Source organism: Bos mutus, chromosome 14 (assembly GCF_027580195.1).
Source record: "Bos mutus isolate GX-2022 chromosome 14, NWIPB_WYAK_1.1, whole genome shotgun sequence".
Lineage (NCBI taxonomy): Eukaryota > Metazoa > Chordata > Mammalia > Artiodactyla > Bovidae > Bos > Bos mutus.
Window position 1 is genome coordinate 1215198 of NC_091630.1, and position 17950 is coordinate 1233147.

At 43.4% G+C, this 17950-nt stretch overlaps 1 protein-coding gene across 8 annotated transcripts in view; it reads left to right on the plus strand.

The window, feature by feature from the left end:
* Positions 1 to 17950, plus strand: part of ENPP2 (ectonucleotide pyrophosphatase/phosphodiesterase 2) — a 132778-nt gene that overhangs the window by 65288 nt on the left and 49540 nt on the right. For all 8 annotated transcript variants that reach the window (XM_070382878.1, XM_070382881.1, XM_070382877.1 and 5 more), the window contains exons 6-11: positions 93 to 190; positions 401 to 480; positions 1240 to 1359; positions 10680 to 10735; positions 15736 to 15801; positions 17041 to 17113. In XM_070382878.1, the coding sequence (XP_070238979.1) occupies positions 93 to 190; positions 401 to 480; positions 1240 to 1359; positions 10680 to 10735; positions 15736 to 15801; positions 17041 to 17113 (493 nt within the window). The remainder of the gene's footprint in view (positions 1 to 92; positions 191 to 400; positions 481 to 1239; positions 1360 to 10679; positions 10736 to 15735; positions 15802 to 17040; positions 17114 to 17950) is intronic.

The window sequence follows — 17950 nt, forward strand, 5'->3', positions numbered from 1 at the left end:
GCTTTCGAAATTCTCGGTTCCGTGAGAAGGACTAGGCATTGTGTAAACTCTGTGCCGTGATTTTTCTAAAGTTTATCGTGTTACCGTTTAAGGTTCGTTCGCCCTCCGCTGATCATCTTCTCTGTGGACGGTTTCCGCGCATCGTACATGAAGAAAGGCAGCAAGGTCATGCCTAACATCGAAAAGCTGAGTAAGTCATTCTTGTCCCGCATTCCCATCTGTGATCCGCGACCCACCCGGTAACCCTCAGCTGTCGGTTGGAGATATGTGGGCACACGGCTTTCCCATTTGAAATTCAAGAGTGAAGAGCGCCCGTGTCCTCGATCGCTCGTGGAATGGGCCTCCCTGGGGAGTGGCTCCTCTTTTTTCTGCTGCTCTAATATCTGAATTCTGTCTCCAGGGTCTTGTGGCACTCACTCCCCCTACATGAGGCCTGTGTACCCGACGAAAACTTTCCCTAACTTATACACTCTGGCCACTGTAAGTATTCTTTCAAACGGTGTGGATTCAAAGGGCTGATTTCATCCTGAAACGACTTAAAGGGAAATTTTAAAAACATGTTCCTTAGTGTTCAGAGAAAATCTTTCTGGTTTTCATCTTACCTACATCAATTGTTCATAGTAAATGCCTTTTACCACTTGGTGGATGACCGAACTTCATTGCAACTTTAAAACCTGTTTTTTCCAGGTGCATTTCTGTCTGAATACATTCATCCAACCTCTCAAATACCACAGGATCTATTCTTTAGTTTCTGAGTTTTCAAATAAAAGCATTGATTTTGGAGCTGCTGTGTTTTAATTTTCAGATGCTCCCAAATTCTACCTTGCTTTCTTCTTTAAAAAATATAATTTATTTATTTTATTTATTTCTTTTTGCCTTCGAGTAGAAATAGAACCAAGGGCAAAGAATAGTATATTTAGAAATACAAGCTTCTTTGGAGGCACATAAGTAAATTTCAATCTATAGGTTAATTTATTGTAATAAAAATTGTCATCTTATTAAATTGTAACAGTTAAAAAACTTCAATGTTAAATTTCTTATAATCATGTCAAGTTTCACAATGGCTTACAACCAGTGTGTAGATAATAGTCATGTTTCCTCTGACAGACATGTAAAAGTTATATATAGGATATAAAATTGGAAATTACATATTGTTATAAAACCTTCTATGATAAAATTTATGATAGAACTATTATTACATGTGGATTATTTTGACAATAAATTTGCTTTTCCACAAAGGGGCTGTATCCAGAATCACATGGAATTGTTGGCAATTCCATGTATGATCCTGTTTTTGATGCACATTTCAACCTTCGAGGGCGAGAGAAATTTAACCATAGGTGGTGGGGAGGTCAACCGGTGAGTTTTGCATTTATGTGTGTTTCTCTGTGCATTGAAACTCTTCATTTCCAAATTTGTTACCTGTGAAAAAGATGCATTTAATTTCTTCATACTTGGAAGTGTTTCTGTTTTGGTATTGTGTGTGTGTGTGTGTGTATGTTTGTATCCAATATATGTGCATATAATATGTATATGCATATTATTGTTGACTGTTTAGTTGCTAAGTTGTGTCCTACTCTTGGCGACCTCATGGACTGTAGCCCACCAGGCTCCTCTGTCCATGGAGTTTCCCAGGCAAGAATACTGGAGTGGGTTGCCATGCCCTTCTCCAAGGGGATCTTTCCAAGCTTGGAAGAACCCGTGTCTCCTGAATTGTAGGTGGATTCTTTACTGCTGAGCCTCTAGGGAAGCCCCATATATGCACGTATGTATGTTTACATATCTCTGTGTGTGTATATGTATACATACATTTGTGTGTCTCTGTGTACAGGAGGTTATGGTTATGAAAGTGTGAGATGATGAGGGTCTTCACTAGAATGGTTGTGGTAGAAATGGTGACGTAGCAGTGACTTTCAGAAATATTTTGAAGAAGGGATGTGCTGTGCTGAGCTGAGTGGCTCAGTCGTGTCCTGCTCTTTGTGATCCCATGGACTGTAGCCCGCCAGGCTCCTCTGTCCATGGGGATTCTCAAGGCAAGAATGCTGGAGTGGGTTGCCATTTCCTTCTCCAGGGGATCTTCCCGACCCAGGGATCAAACCCAGGCCTCCTACACTGCAGGCGGATTTTCTACCTCCTGAGCCGCCAGGGAAGGAATAGTCAGATCTTACTGATTTACACGATTTGTGGGACAATGAAAAAGAAGTGAATGACATGACTGCCACAGAATTTTAACCCAAGCTTCATATGATCAAGAACAGGGAAACTTGCTGCAAAAATAAAATAAAACAGCTCAATGAAACCCACGGTAATTTTACGAATTTGTTTAGTCCATTTTTTAAAAATCTTGGGAGTGAAATATAGTAAGTGGAATCTACCTTGGTTCTGGACCAGCAAATTAATACTTTGAAAGAAATCATCCTGTTGACTTCAGATCAAAAGGCTGGGCAGAAAGTACAAGGGGACGCAGGTGGCTTTCCACACAGAATTTTTCCTGTGACTGTGTGTTGGTCAAAGGTGAGCAAAGAAGCAACCTAAATCCACAGCTGTTTAACGTGTAGAAAGGAACCCTGGGTCAAAGGCGCCGAATCCCTGTAGGAACGCATCCCAGGACACAGAGCCTGTAGAGAGGTGTGGAAGAGCCGCACGTGGCTCCGTCTCGGGTCAGCTCCACCCGGGGCTGCGGGGGAGTCCCGGGCAGGACAGAGGGCTGGGAGGCTTTTGTGCTGTCTGCTGTGGCAGGAAGAGTGGGCAGGGTCTGCACACATCCACGAGTCCACCATCCCGAAACGAGCTCCCACCTGGCGATGTCTGCTGCAGTCTAAGGGCTAAATGGAGAATATAAAGTACGAAAAAAAATATTGTTTTTGAGTAAAAGTCATCTGTGGGAAAATAAGCATATTGCATAATAAACCAGTATGCGAGGTTAAATAGGGTTTTTATTTTTAAAAGGGTTGGAAGGCTTCTTGTAGGTCGGCAGTAGTGTTTCTCTCGTAGGGGTTCTGATTCTGCTGTCCTTATTCAGGCTGGACTCCCAGGCGTCTGTGATGCAGTGTGTTGTAAGCAAAGGGAAATCTGTTTCCAGGGTGGATTCCCCAAACCGAGTTTATGATGGAGGACCATTTTAGGTAGACACAAGATGACTGAAGTTAGAGTTCTGTCAAGCTGTGGCTAGTTGGTCTTTATATTAATTCTGTTGTGGAAGCAAAGTTGCTTGAAGAACCACAAAGGATATAGAGATGAATAATCATTTTGTCAGATTGGATCAACTTCCATCCAGGGTGGACATGAGGCTTCCTCTGGGTTGGTGTGACTCAGAAAATGAGACTAAGCATTCATTAACTTCTGCAGGAACAGAGCAGAGGGAAAGCTGTGAACCTGCTCAGTGAAGTCTCTGAACTGTTCAGTTGCGCCCTCACCCACTCCCCAAATTGACACATTTCACCAAGTTAGTGATTCCCTAGTGCAGACCTGGTGGGCTGCAGTCCATGGGGTCACTGAGTCGGACACGACTGAGCAACTTCACTTTCACTTTTCACTTTCATGCATTGGAGAAGGAAATGGCTTTTAAGTTATATCTAGTGCACTCCTTGCCTGGAGAATCCCAGGGATGGCGGAGCCTGATGAGCTGCTGTCTATGGGGTCGCACAGTCGGACATGACTGAAGTGACTTAGCAGCAGCAGCAGTGCAGACCAGGGTTTGCCATGAAACCGATTTGTGTTTCTGTCTGTCTTCTTGAACAAGAGGCCACCAAAAGCATTCCAAGGAGTGCACTGCTGCTGCTGCTGCTGCTAAGTCGCTTCAGTCGTGTCCAACTCTGTGCGACCCCATAGATGGCAGCCCACCAGGCTCCGCCATCCCTGGGATTCTCCAGGCAAGGAGCGTACTAGATATAACTTAAAAGCACGTCTTATTGAAATCTTGCATGTAAGAAGACTATATGGACCTGAACTATAAAAAACTACGGTATAAGAAACCGAAAATAAGAAAATAGGAGCTTTAAGAAACCTATAAGAAACCTATAAGAAAATAGGAACCTTTAATAAATCCTGCAAAGCATTTACAGCATCCTCTCTGAGGCTTATATGTTTCATGAACTCACCAGTGAAAAAATTGGAGTACAGAAAATATTTATAAAAATCCTAGGCAATTAAATCAAACTCAACTTACTTTAACTGAGTGATTAAACCATGAAAGGCACTTGGCAAATAATGTGTACGTCAGATTACATGGGGAATAAGAACTGCTCTATTTCTAGTTTGAAATCTAATATATGCCATGAAGTGCTTGCAGTGTCCATCTGAAAATGTGAATCACACCATGAGGCTTTCAAAAATAGTTTCTACATTTTAATTTCATTACCAAAACCCTGATAGAGACTTCAGCAAAGGTGAGTCTGCTTTTCATTTGTTAATCTTCAGAATGCACTATTAAAAGGCGCCATTCACTGCAAGGCCCTGTATTTCTCCTACATGTATTATAATGGGATTCCTTTTTATATTGTTGTTTTGAAGCTATTTACTTTTTTCTCATTACAAAAGTATGTTCCATAATCTTAATGGAGTGCCGTAAGTGCGTTTGTTTCTTTGAAAAATCTCTTTGCTCTCATCCTGCTATTTCTAATACTGAGATATCTTGGTGGGGAAAATTCCCTGTTCAGTTTAAAGCTGGACTCAGCGAAGCAGAGAGACATTGAGCCTTCAAGGGGCCCGGAGATTTGAGAGATGAGGTTAGCCCCCATCATGGTGCAGGTTCTTTGAATCATAGTTTCTGGAGGAAAGCACTTCTAAGAGGAGAGGATACATTCTTTTTTTTTTTTTAATTTAAAAGAATTTTTAAATTGAAAACAAGATTCCTTAAATCCTGTAGTGCGTTACAGTGCTTTACACATGATTTCCTGTAATCCCATAACCCCTATTTTCTCCCTATCTGTATAGTGCCCCTCTCCACTCCCTCTCCAGAGTGGTGTCCCAGCTGTAGTTTGTTCTTTATGTCTGTGAATCTGCTGCTTTTCTGTTTTATTTGCTAGTTTGTTGTGTTCTTATTACTCCCTCAAGTTGCTGGGCCTACAGTGGTTTTTGGCCAGTATTGGTAATGCAGTGAATTGGTCCTGAGATCATCCTCGTGAATTACTGTAGCATAAAGATGGTTCTCTGATGGCTCAGACAGTAAAGGATCTGCCTGCAGTGTAGGAGATGCAGATTCCATCCCTGGGTTCGGGAAGATCCCCTGAAGAGGGTCACAGCTACCCACGCCAGTATCCCTGCTGGGAATGCCATGGACAGAGGAGCCTGGTGGGCTACAGTCCATGGGGTCACAAAGAGTTGGACACGACTGAACAACTGACACTTTCACTTTTTTCCAAGAATGCAAGAAAGCTGGCAAGTTCAAGAAATGGACAGCAAAGAGAATGACATTAGAACAGCCATGAACGCCCAGGCCAAAGCGGTCGCCTTGACGGCGGCGTGGGCCTCGGCTTACCTCTCTGTTTGATTATCTTGCTAACAGGTGATGTTCTTTTCCAGGAAAACTCCTTTTCTTTATTCTGTTGCTTCTTTTCCATCCGTGCTATAAATCTGTATTCTCTCTCTTTTTGCTGTATCAGAGTGTAGTTAGAACAGACCCTGCTCCCCAAGCCCTTGCCTCCTATGCTCGTCACTCTTTTAAATTTCATTTGAAATATCCATTCCCAAGAAGCTTTCACTCAGCTTTCTCAGCTCTTAATAAACTCAGGGACCCTGTTTTGGGTTTTTGTATTATTTCTATCATGATTATGACAACATCATTTGAAATTATTCAGATTTTTGCTTTAGTCAATGGATCCCACGAGGGCAGAGACTTGATCATTTCTCTCTTTATTCTCAGGACCCAACCCGCAGCCTGACTCATCTAGGCATCCTGTTTACCAGGCCTGAGCTTGCTCTGCACCTCCGTCTAAGGCGTCTGTACTTCTTCCTGAATCTCATCACTCACTTCCTTCTGGCCCTCATCCCCGGGGGAGAGCCATACTGCTTCACGATCTCTGCCACGGCACCCCCCAGCCCTCACTTCTTTAGTCTGTTCTGACTCTTTTTTAAAAACTTAATTTGTTTTGGCTGCACGGGGTCTTCTTGCTATGTCCGGCTTTCTCTAGTTGCCGTGAGCCGTGGTTATGCAGTGGTTTCTTGCCTGGAAAATCCCATGGACAGAGGAGCCTGGTGGGCTGCAGTCGATGGGGTCGCGAAGAGTCAGACACGACTGAGCGACTTCACTTTCGCTTTTCACCTTCATGCACTGGAGAAGGAAATGGCAACCCACTCCAGCGTTCTTGCCTGGAGAATCCCAAGGACGGAGGAGCCTGGTAGGCTGCCGTCTACGGGGTCGCACAGAGTCGGACACGACTGAAGCGACTTAGCAGCAGCAGCAGTGGTTACGCTTCTTGCGGTGTCTGGCTTTCTCTCGTGGCCGTGAGCCGTGGTACGCTTCTTGCGGTGTTCGGCTTCCTCTAGTGGCCGTGAGTCGAGGTTACGCTTCTTGCGGTGTCCAGTTTCCTCTAGTTGCCGTGAGCCATGGTGATGCTTCGTGGCCGCGCCCGGATTCTCCTGGTGGTGGCTCCTCTTTCTCTTGCAGAGCGAGCCTCTCGGGCTCAGTAGCTGTGGTGCACGGGCTTAGCTGCCCCTCCGCAAGTGGACTCTTCCTGGACCGGGGATCAAACCTGTGTCTCCTGCGTTGGCAGGTGGATGCTTATTCACCCGGCCACCAGGGACGTCCTGTTCTAACTCTTGAGACTCAGTGACTGACTTTCTCCCACTGATACTAGGGCCCTGCCATTCCTCTGGCCCCTCAGAATTCCATATCTTCTACTTCTGCGCTTTGGAATGCAAAAGCATACTTTCCCTGCAGAGAACTACTAGGAAGACTACAATAGTAGTTCATAGTTTAAAAAAATGTTTTTTTGCTTATTTTCCTTTTGAAAACACCTTCCCTTCTCCCACAGCTGCATATTCTACTGAATTTGAGAAAGGGTTAGATTTTGCATTTAAATGCTCCTGGTCCCAGTGGGAAAGTTTTGTTTTTTTGTTTTATTTTAAATTCCCGATAACATATCAAGAAGGTACAATATTTATATTTCCATTTATTCCCTTTTCAAAATGTAGCCTCTGGGACACAAATGTTGAAAACTGTGCCTCTAGATAAAGCAAAGTAAAAGAAGAAATACTCAGATTAAAGGTGAGAAGGCCAAATGGGTGTCTTCTTAGCTAATTTCTTTCAAGCTGTGCAGTTTGACTCATCTCTGAGGAAATGTATATTACTTTCAGATTCCCAGTGGGAAATGAAAAATTATGATTTCCACTTCTCTGAATTAATGAGAAACTAGTTTTATGATGTCTGTTTCCTGACTCTCCCCCACTTTTATAGCGCAGGAGGCTCCTTTTCATGTATCTTCCTTTGGACCAACATTTTACTGCGCTTTTTTCCCTCTGTAATTACTAGATTTAACTTTAGGGTTCTGAAATATAATATATACATATAACTTGCAAAGGAACTTTTATAGCTGCTCATGATCTGATTTAACTTCAGAAACTTTATGCGTTCAGTCTCATACTGTTTGCCAGACCTTTGACAGACCAGCTTCATCACTGCTAGGATTCTTTCCTTTAAGATTTAAAAAACTTTTTTTTCTAAATTTTAAGTATTCTCTCTTATTTGTTCACTTTTTGCACTTTTCTGGTCAGGTTCCCAATTTTCTTTTAGAAAATATGGCCAACATGACTTTTACCAGGAGCAGGGAGAAATCACTTCTCTTGCAAGAAATCAAGAAAGAAAGAAAAAATTTTGCCTTTAATTTGTCTTCACAGTTCACATTGTCGTTTTCGTTTTTTTTAACAATTGGTTAATTTTGTTTCTCTGATTACCGAGATGTTGTCACTGTAAAAATTTTAAGTACAGAAAAGTATACAGAACCAACAGTCCTGATTTTGCCACCAGGATAATTTCAGCACACATCTGTCATCGTCCCAGTGCCCATTCCTTATACCATTGTGAAGACTCCTTTGGTGATCTTTCCCCTGAGGGTTAGGAAGCTGAAAGTTACTCATAGGGCTTCCTGTTGCTCAGATAATGCCAACCTCAGCATGTATCCCACAAGACAGCTTCTGAAAGTGTAGGGTCATCTCTTGACAAAACTGTATTTAAAAAAAAAATTTCCATTAGAAAACCCCGGGTTTATCTTACACTTCACATCTACCAGATATTGCTTAATACAACTTCCTTGGAAATGAGGTACCAGATTTTCTAGGAAGTTGCTTGACTATGATGCATTAAGCTTATGTCTCTGAAATGAAAATAAGTATGCAAAAAGATCACTTAATATAAGAAAAAAAGACTTCCCAGATAGAGCTCGTGCTAAAGAATCCGCCTGCCAATGTAGGAAACACAAGAGACGCGGGTTCGATCCCTGGGCCAGGAAGATCCCTTGGAGGAAGGCACAGCAACCCACTCCAGTATTCTTGCCTGGAGAATCCCATGGACAGAGGAGCCTGGCGGCTATAGTCCATAGGGTCACAAACAGTCAGACACGACTGAGCACAATATCAGAAACGGACCTCTCTGGAATCTGAGGTGGTTTGGGCGCCTGCAGGATGTCCAGCACTCAGTTTGAGTTCATCTTCTTGCTCGTGGAGCCGCTGGCACAAGGCTGAATGATGAATGAATGAGGACCCACTTGAGTCTTCATTGGCCTGGGGATACCCGGAAATGCCGGCGTTGACTTGTAAAGTGGAAGATGCGGGCGTGCCTGCTAAGTCGCTTCAGTCGTCTCTGACTGATATTTAGGACCAACCCCCTGGGTGGCGCTCAGCGCGGTCTGACGTCCTGACGGCTCTAGTCCATTCCCGCAGGACATGGACGTCCCTTCTTTCATGCTGATGATGCCTGTCGGCAGCTCGGGCCTCCTTGAGTCTGAGAGCGTGTCTGCCCTGATAAGTCCCTCCCTCGCTCGCCCTGCAGCAGCTGTGCTGTGGGAGCCCTGGGGGTTTGCAGTGCTCCCCAGATAATTCTCCTGGGCCAGGCGTTCCCGACCTTCCTGAAACCGTGGCCAAACTTCTGGATGCTCTGCACCTCCAAACTGCCCCTCCCCCGCCTCCAAAGCAAAAGTTTTAACTGGAGTAAATAAAACACTGTCAAAATGTGGAGATGCTGAAACAAGAAAGGAGGGGGATCGCAACTCCTGGACCATTTTTGTTTGGTCTTTTGAAAACCCAAGCCATGCTTCTTTTTTCTGTTTGCCTCCTAAAGCGAAGGGGTTTCTTCTTCCAAACTTCTGTCCAGTGGGACACAGGCATCCTAAATTGTTTTCAGTGTCCTGAAATAACTCGATTATCTTCGTATCCATTATTGCATAATAATTAAGATGAAAATTGATCCAGTGTTTACCAAATGCTAAGACACCATTTTTAAGGACTTTGCACATATTAATTCATTACAGCTTAGAATAATCCTATGTGCTAGGTAATATTATCTACATTTTAAAGAAATGTTGAGGCCTTAAATAACTTCCTGGAGGATCACATGGCTGGTAAGCAACAGAAGCAAAGCATAAAATCCAAGTAGCGGTCCCCACCGTCAGGTTCTTAACTGCCATAACTTCTGTCCCCCACAGCATGAGCTAGGAAGAATATATACAGATATATATAGATATATATTGTGTACACGTGTGTGGTAAGTCACTCAGTTGTGTCTCACTCTGCAACCCTATGGACTGTGGCCCACCAGGCTCCTCTGTCCATGGGATTCTCCAGGCAAGAACACTGGAGTGGGTTGCCATTCCCTCCTCTCCAGGGGATCTTCCTGATGCAGAGATCGAACCTGTGTTTCTATGTCCCCTGCATTGGCAGGCGGGTTCTTTACCATTTGCGCCACCTGGGATGTATTTGCATATGTTTTATATCTATACTTATCTATTTATCTACATATTTTTGGCCACACTACGGGGTACCGGGGATCTTAGTTCCCAGACCAGGGATCAAACCCACACCCCCTGCTGTGGAATTGCAGTCTTTACCACCGGACCACCAGGGAAGTCCCTGAAAAGAATATTTTAGAAGACTTAATGACATGCTTGGGTCACCTAACTTATCCCAGGAACTCACTCCTAAAATTCCATTTACCAAAAAGCTAAGTAAAAGGTGCAAGCAGAAATCCAGAATAAAAAATAATCCTCCCCCCACCCCCGTTTCATTCACCTCTTTGAAAATAAAACAAGGCAAAGCTGGGTTCCGCAATCTGGGCATCTGTGTGCCAAATTGGGGTTCTCCTCTGTAGGCTTTCAACACTCAGGGAAACATACGGTCACTCGAGGTCCTTTGATGAGCAGAATTCTGCCATATAAGTGAAATGTTGAAAACAATGATCAGAAGGGACAGGTACAGAAGAGACTCGAGATGAAATAAGGGTTGTTTTTTTTTAAAGCCACTGTAATCATAGCAGAGCTTGAAAGCTTTTGCAGAGAATGTATTGAATAACATTTATGGAAAGAATAATTCTGACTTCCAGATGTGAAAAAAAAAGTTGCAAATATTGGGAGATTTATGGTAGGGTATGGGTACAGTTTAAAATGTCTGAGCTAATATACTTTAAAACCTTTTCCTTCTTTGACCAAAAGTCAAAACATGTTCTAAGCCTCTTATATTTTCCTCATTAGCTATGGATTACAGCCACGAAGCAAGGGGTGATCGCTGGGACATTCTTCTGGCCTGTGTAAGTTACCTCTATTTTGTCAATGTTTGTAAAATTACAGTTATGATTCAGTTTAAGAAACATTCATTCAATTTTATTTCATTTAAATGTGAATGTTAGTGTAGACCAACTTATGAGTGTTTTCTGACTCAAGACAACCCTCCAGGTACTTTGCGGGGGATCCTCTCTCTCTCTCTTTTTCCCTCTCAATTCTCTTTCCCTCACCCGTCTCTCTTTTCCCCCATCTTTTCTTAACAGAATGGAAGGAGGATTTTTCTCTTCCACATCTAGTCATCCTTTAGATTCTTCTGTTCCTGTTTGTAGATTTTTGGTAACTTGGCACCTAGGGAATGTATATTTCTCAAACCATTTATTGGTGTGATTTGAGTTATCATTTTCTATAAATGTATTACAACATTCTATATTTATTTTGGTTCATAATTTTAAAGATCAAACGTGTTGTTGAACAGCTGATGTAGTAGTCCAGAGATTGGAAACTTCAGACAGGAGACCAAGAGGAAGTCTCTGTTTCCCCCTCATTTTCCTACTAAGCTCCAGGGTTTCCTTAATAAAAGAAAAGAAACTGCTTCTCTTCCCCACAGAGGTGATGGGGCCGATTAGTAATGTTCATGAAACAGTCTTAAGATGAAACTTACCTAATAAAAGTGTCAACATGTTGATTATGTTTGAGGTTCCTTAGTAAGAGAAGGAATCTGTTTCAACTTTCATGGGAATTTTGTTCCCACTGAGATGTTCTTTCCATCTTGTTTTTTTTTTAAACCACCTAAAGCTGTTTCCATATTTGCCTCTTATGCCGTAACAAAAATCTGACTATTCTGTAATAGTAGAGTGCTGAGAGCAATCACAGGTTCAGATTAATCCAGAATGGTACCGTCTATATTCTCAAAATTCAGGAAGAAAGGTAGCTTTTTCAGAATTGAAGAGCTAAATTGAAATTGGGTTTGGTGATTTGAAGCTAAGACAGAGAGTATCTCTTAAAAGTCTCCCCCTCTCCTTCCCCCCCTCCTCCTTTTAAAAAGAGATCTTCTTGGTTGAGTAAATGTGCATGTTAGAAGTGACATGTTGATTTATCAGCTTAATCTTATGCATAACATTTTTTAACCCTTGGCAGTCATTGATGCTTATAGAAGTGATTTCTTCTTCTCCAGAACATATTTGGCTGGCAGAATGGAGAGGCACCAACAGTAGAATTAATACTTAGTCCTCACCCTTACCCCCCAAAACTGCTGCAGAGCTTCATTGAAAAGGCTTAGTGTTCTGGTTCTCGATGGTAATTTTCTCCACCCATTTCAAACCTTATAAGAAGGTAGCTTTTGTGTGCTCCAAAGACGCCTGTAGTTTTGCTTTGCTTCTCAGACTGTTCTTCTTTTATCTCTATCTTGGAAGTGACTTGGCTTCATTTTTTTAAAAAAAAAAAAATGTCTTTAGAACTTAAAAAAAATGGTCACACTTCCAGGTATTTATTGGAATATATGTCAAGGAAATCTACACATCATCCATACTGAAAATTTTTAAATTTAAGCAGATTCAAACGATAGCCTTAGACCTTTGACAGTCATCTTTCTAACCTGGTTCCATCCTGCAACCTAGAATTAGCCTTGCTTTTCAAGTGATAGTATTTCATTTCAGAATCATGCTCAGCTGTGTCTCCATTATGTTCTTTTCTGTCGACTCGTGCTCAGAGCAGTAGTTCCCCTTGTGTATGGGTCTCAGATTGATTCCAGTCCCAGCTCTGCTGTGCAATAGGTTGCTGACCCTGGACAAGTGTGGTAATCTCTTGACAAACCAATGTCTTCATCTGTAAATGGGAATGGTAGTGTCTTTACCCTAGGGCATCATGAAGATAGAATGAATTAACAAATGGTACTTGTTTTCTTATGCACATTATCTCTTTCAACAATGACCAGACAATGGCTATCTATATATGACCTAAGGTAATTTGTTCCCCTTTAGCACTAAATTCCTCATCTAGTTCATCTTCCTTTTTTTTTTTTGCTATTTCCTTTTCTTCTTCTAACACGTCTAATGTTCTTAGTCTCATGAGAAATTCTGTATCAACCAGAAATGGTGAAGACAACTGCATGAATCCCTTTCTGTTTGGGGTACCCGCTTCCTTTGTCAGATCTGTTTGTACTGTGTCTGCATCAGATTTTAAACGTTCATGGCTCGGGGCCATGTCTTTTCTAGTCTCTGAGGCTTTTTCATAAATGCAGTCTTAGATCTACAGGGAAACTTGGAGACCACTCTGTGTGACTCCCCATGTCTGTGATCAGAACGCCGAGGCTTAGAGAGGTGAAGTGTTGTGCCCAGGGTCATGGTTTCAGCGGATACGCAGAGCCCCACATGCTCATCTCACGTCTTACCACGGGCATGCCTTTGCCCAGAAAAGGATGATCACCTGCTTATCTCTCCAGGCAGAGAATGGTAACTCTTCCGTATTGGCTTTTTTTCGGTAGGGGTATCTTGTATCTTTATTTATATTCACACAAATGCCTTGAATGTAATATGCTTTTAACAGATATTTCATGAGTGAGTGTATCATTTCTGTGGGCCTGTGAATCCAGAGCTTCTCTGGTGGTCCAGATGGTAAGGAATCTGCCTGCAATGCAGGAGACCTGGGTTCAATGCCTGGGTTGGGAAGATCCCCTGGAGAAGGAAATGGCACCCCACTCCAGTATTCTTGCCTGGAGAATCCTATGGACAGAGGAGCCTGGCGGGCTGCAGTCCATGGGGTTGCAAAGAGTTGGACACGGCTGAGCAGCTGACACACACACACACGAATCCAGTCTATAACGATAGAAGCTCACGTTTTTTACTGTGCCAGACACGATTCTAAGTGCTTTACGTTGGTTATCTCTTTTAATCCTTACAACCACCTTGTAAGATAGCTCATTTTATAGAGCAACAAAAGGTTAAGTAACTTGCCAAAGTCACATCACCCATGTAAACCTCAGAGCTGATGTTTTTTCCCCTACTTGTCAAGTACCCCATCCAGAGAAGGCGTTTAAAGGGTGAGCATTCTGAGCTTGAAGCAAATTCTGTTAATCTGTATTTTTCCATTAGCATCAAGTGGGTCCATCAGAATCCATCTTTGTGACCTAACGCCAGTTCCGTAAAATAAAGCAGCTGGTAGGTAGGCAGTGGAGTAAGGCGCAGCGGAAAGACTGCGACACTCGCTTTTCTTTTAAGTTAGGAAAGAATTCAAAGTATGCAATTATTTTGTTCAGATACAGGGGATTTCTAAGGCTGAGGAATTAAATACTTCAGGCGATTAACCTGGCTTGGCTCTGCCTACTTCTAATTCAATTGTAGGATGTAATAAACACGATCACACTTCTTCAGCAGCATTGGCATTTGTGTAAATGAGAACTTGTTTTATGGTGAACATGATTTTGTTGGGCTGGTAGGATAGTTCTGGACCGAGAAGCGGTTAGAGAGAGGAATGGCAGGCAGGCCCAGCATCCCTCCGGCAAGGGTGGTGGTGGGGGGTCAGGGGGCAGACTCTGGGGGAGGCTGTTGAGTGGAGCTGCCAACGCTAGCGGCCTGCCATGACTCTGAAGGGCTGTCTTTCCCCCGGCTAGCCCATGCTCGTGTCTACCAAAACTGAAAGCTGAAATGGCTCACCTAGTATCCCATAATACATTTTTAATAGTTAATTTTTTAGAGCAGTTTTAAGATCACAGTGAAACTGAACAGTGGGAGCAAAGATTTCCCGTATATTGGCTTGGCCCAAAAGTTCATTCGGGTTTTTCCAGAACATCTCATGGGAAAACCTGAGCAATTTTTTTGTCCAACCCAGTACCTCCATCCGCATCCCCACACTGGCACAGCCTCCCACGGTATCAACCTCCCCCACCAGAGTGGAACCCTGGTTACAAATGATGAACCTCCACTGATACATCACTGTCACCCAGAGACCACAGTTTATGTTAAGCTTCACTCTTGGCCACAGTCATTTCTACTATCCGCAGTTAGACTTGGGCTTCAGTTTAAATTTATTGTGAACATGCTCCAATGCCTCCAATCTTGGATGAGGGAGCAGAAAAGTATGTTATGCTTCTTGTTAGGAAAAGAATAAGCAAATTTCCCCATAAAGACATCACTCAGCTTGTGAGCATCTTAATGTAACTAAGTCATGATACAGTCCTATCATGCTAGCCGAGAGCTCTTGAAACGAGGGCCAGACTGAGGGTAATTATATTTCAACAGAGGAATGAGACTTAAACACAAAAGTCATTGTGGATGAAGATTATACCCTTTTTGTCAGTCTCATAATTATATGTGCCTATTCTTGATAGATTTTTTATAGAGCTAGAGGAGAATTTCCCGAATACCTTTCCTAACCCCTTATTTTATAGATGAGGAACTTAAAGTTTCAGATTCAACAGTGTTTCTTAAGTCATATAGCTATTTCGAGAGAGCATGGTGACTAATCTCGATCGTTAATGAAAAGAAGGACATTTGTCAGCACTTACTATTTGCTGAGCTCTGTGCATGCCTTCTGCCTGTCTTGCCTCATTTCATCCTCACAACCAGGCTATGCAGTGTGCCTAACTATCATCTTTATTTTACTAATGAGTAAACTGAGAGGTCAAAGAAGTCTAGAGGTCAAGAGAGGTCATACTAGCGGAAGGCAGGCTGAGGATGTAAGTCCTGGTCCTTGGTGGCCACAGCTAACGGCTTTACCCACTAAGTGGCAAGGGTTCTGAGTCCAGGGTCCTTTTGGTCTGCAGCCAAGCCTCTCTGAGCAAGAGTTCGACTTGACTGTGAATCAGAGTTTCCAGTCTTGTCTTCTGTGGCCGAGGCTGAGCAACATGACCTGTGGCAAATAGAAATGGACATTTAAACACTAATTGGAAAAGGGATCTTTTACTTCAGTGAAGTGAAAACAGATGGCGGTAAGTAGAGAGCCGTTGGCCTGGGTGCAAGGGCAGGCGCTCGGCAGGCTGCAGTTGGTGGCAATGCCTCCTAACCTCATGCTTACTGGTTGCCGCCCACAGGGTGATCCCCCACGAGCGGAGAATACTGACCATCCTGCAGTGGCTGACCCTGCCGGACCACGAAAGGTCTGTCCCCTCCCCGGCTCCCCCCTTCTTGCTTGAGTGTGTTTCTGTCTCGGGGCGGAAGTGGGTGAGTAGCTCGATGGACTGTGCAGTTGGAGCACAGCCGAGGTTTGCTGTTGTTACTGGTTTTCCTGTTCTGAGCCTTAAACAACCTCCCTAAGAGGGATTTAGGGCACAATGGACGTGGGTTATCGAGGACCGTTTAATTATATGAATTACTCCAGCTGTTAATCCTGGTCACCACAGCAGAGCTCGAGGGAGTTCTTGGCTTTGGTAAATAAACCAGCAGCATCCCAAGAATTGGGAAGCATGAAGACTGACTTTTGAAAAGGTTTTATTTTATCGAAGTGTAGTTGATTTACCATGTATTAGTTTTTACTGTCGGAGAAGGCAATGGCACCCCACTCCAGTACTCTTGCCTGGCAAATCCCACGGACGGAGGAGCCTGGTGGGCTGCAGTCCATGGGGTCGCTAAGAGTCGGACATGACTGAGCGACTTCACTTTCACTTTTCACTTTCATGCATTGGAGAAGGAAATGGCAACCCACTCCAGTGTTCTTGCCTGGAGAATCCCAGGCACGGGGGAGCCTGGTGGGCTGCGGTCTATGGGGTCACACAGAGTTGGACACGACTGAAGCGACTTAGCAGCAGCAGCAGCAGTTTTTACTATGCACAGTGGCTCGCATGTGTGTCACACACACACACACACACACACTCCTTTTCATGTTCATCTCCATTATGTTTATCACAGCACGTTGGCTGTAGTTCCCTGAGCTGTGTATAAACAATCCTGTGTAAGCAGTAAGGACTGCTCATCCATTCAGTAGATAATAGCTTGCATCCGCTAATCCCAAACTCCCAATCCAGAAGACTGATTATTTTCACGAATGGAGTTGTTCTTTCAGGCTGCAGATTGCATGGCCCCGTGAACTCTCACTGGGTTCTATTATCTTAGGGATCAAAGACCTGAGTTTGCATTCAGATTTTCCTTGTGAGTTTTTATTCCTGAAGGTGGTAACCAGGTAGTTACCACAGTGGGGGCGGTGTAGAGGGTGGTGGGTGTGGAAATAATAGAAAACAACAGAAAAACAAACAGTAAAAAGACTTTTTCCTTGGTAAGACTAACGGCGGTTGGGTGATTCACTTGATTTGCAAGGTTGTTTTGGTAATGTATAGGGATATGTGACATTCTTTATTGTGTGTGGTTTGGGGGAGATTCTGAACCTTCCAATTTTCCCGTAGGCCTTCAGTCTATGCCTTCTATTCCGAACAACCTGATTTCTCTGGACACAAGTATGGCCCCTTTGGCCCTGAGGTTAGTAGCTTATCTTCTGCCTGAGAGCCTGTGTCCCTGGGCCACCTCGCCCACTGACCTGATTTCAGGATTTGCACAAAGTCCCTTGGCGTGTTGGTGTGTGTACGGCGGATACAGAGTCAAGGAACTACAAGAGTGAAAACATTTACAAGAGTCTCAAACACGCCTGTTTCTCTTACAGGAACTTCATTTCAGATTGATTTGGTACGCAAGCATATCCTAAACTTGGTGTTCATAGGAGGGCGTTCCTGCCTTCCAGTTGGTGTTCATATATTCCAGCCACTTGGTGCTCATAGGTTCCAGTCCTGCAGGCATCAGTCAGAAGACGAAGGACCGCAAAGGGCTGGCCTTTGCTGTCACCAGGATAGGAGTGGAAAAGAATCTAGAGATGAAACCTACAATACAAGGCCGTGCAACTGAATTCAACTCCCTTAGCAAGGTTGTGCGGTTCCAAGAGGATAGGTCAGCTCAGTGGCCTTTGCAGGTACAGGTAACCAGGAAAACACATTAGCACTGGACACGTTTTTATTTGGTAACCTTGGCAGAGGTACATACCTGTGAGAGCATCACAAGGATCAAGACTGTGGACGCATCCCTCACCCCCTAAGGGAAGCAAACTCTTAATTGAGACAAAACACTATTGAATGAATCTGTTTAGCAAAGCAATGTGACACTCTGATAGCAAACACTCAGGAATCTTAGTAGAGCAGCTGGTTTGTAAGGTAGTATCCAGTAGAACTTCAGATTCAGGAGGTGGGAAAGGCATGTTGAGATTTTATTATGTTGTTCTTTTATCAAGTGATGGAAATTTTCCCAGTGCTCTAGCATAGATCATTT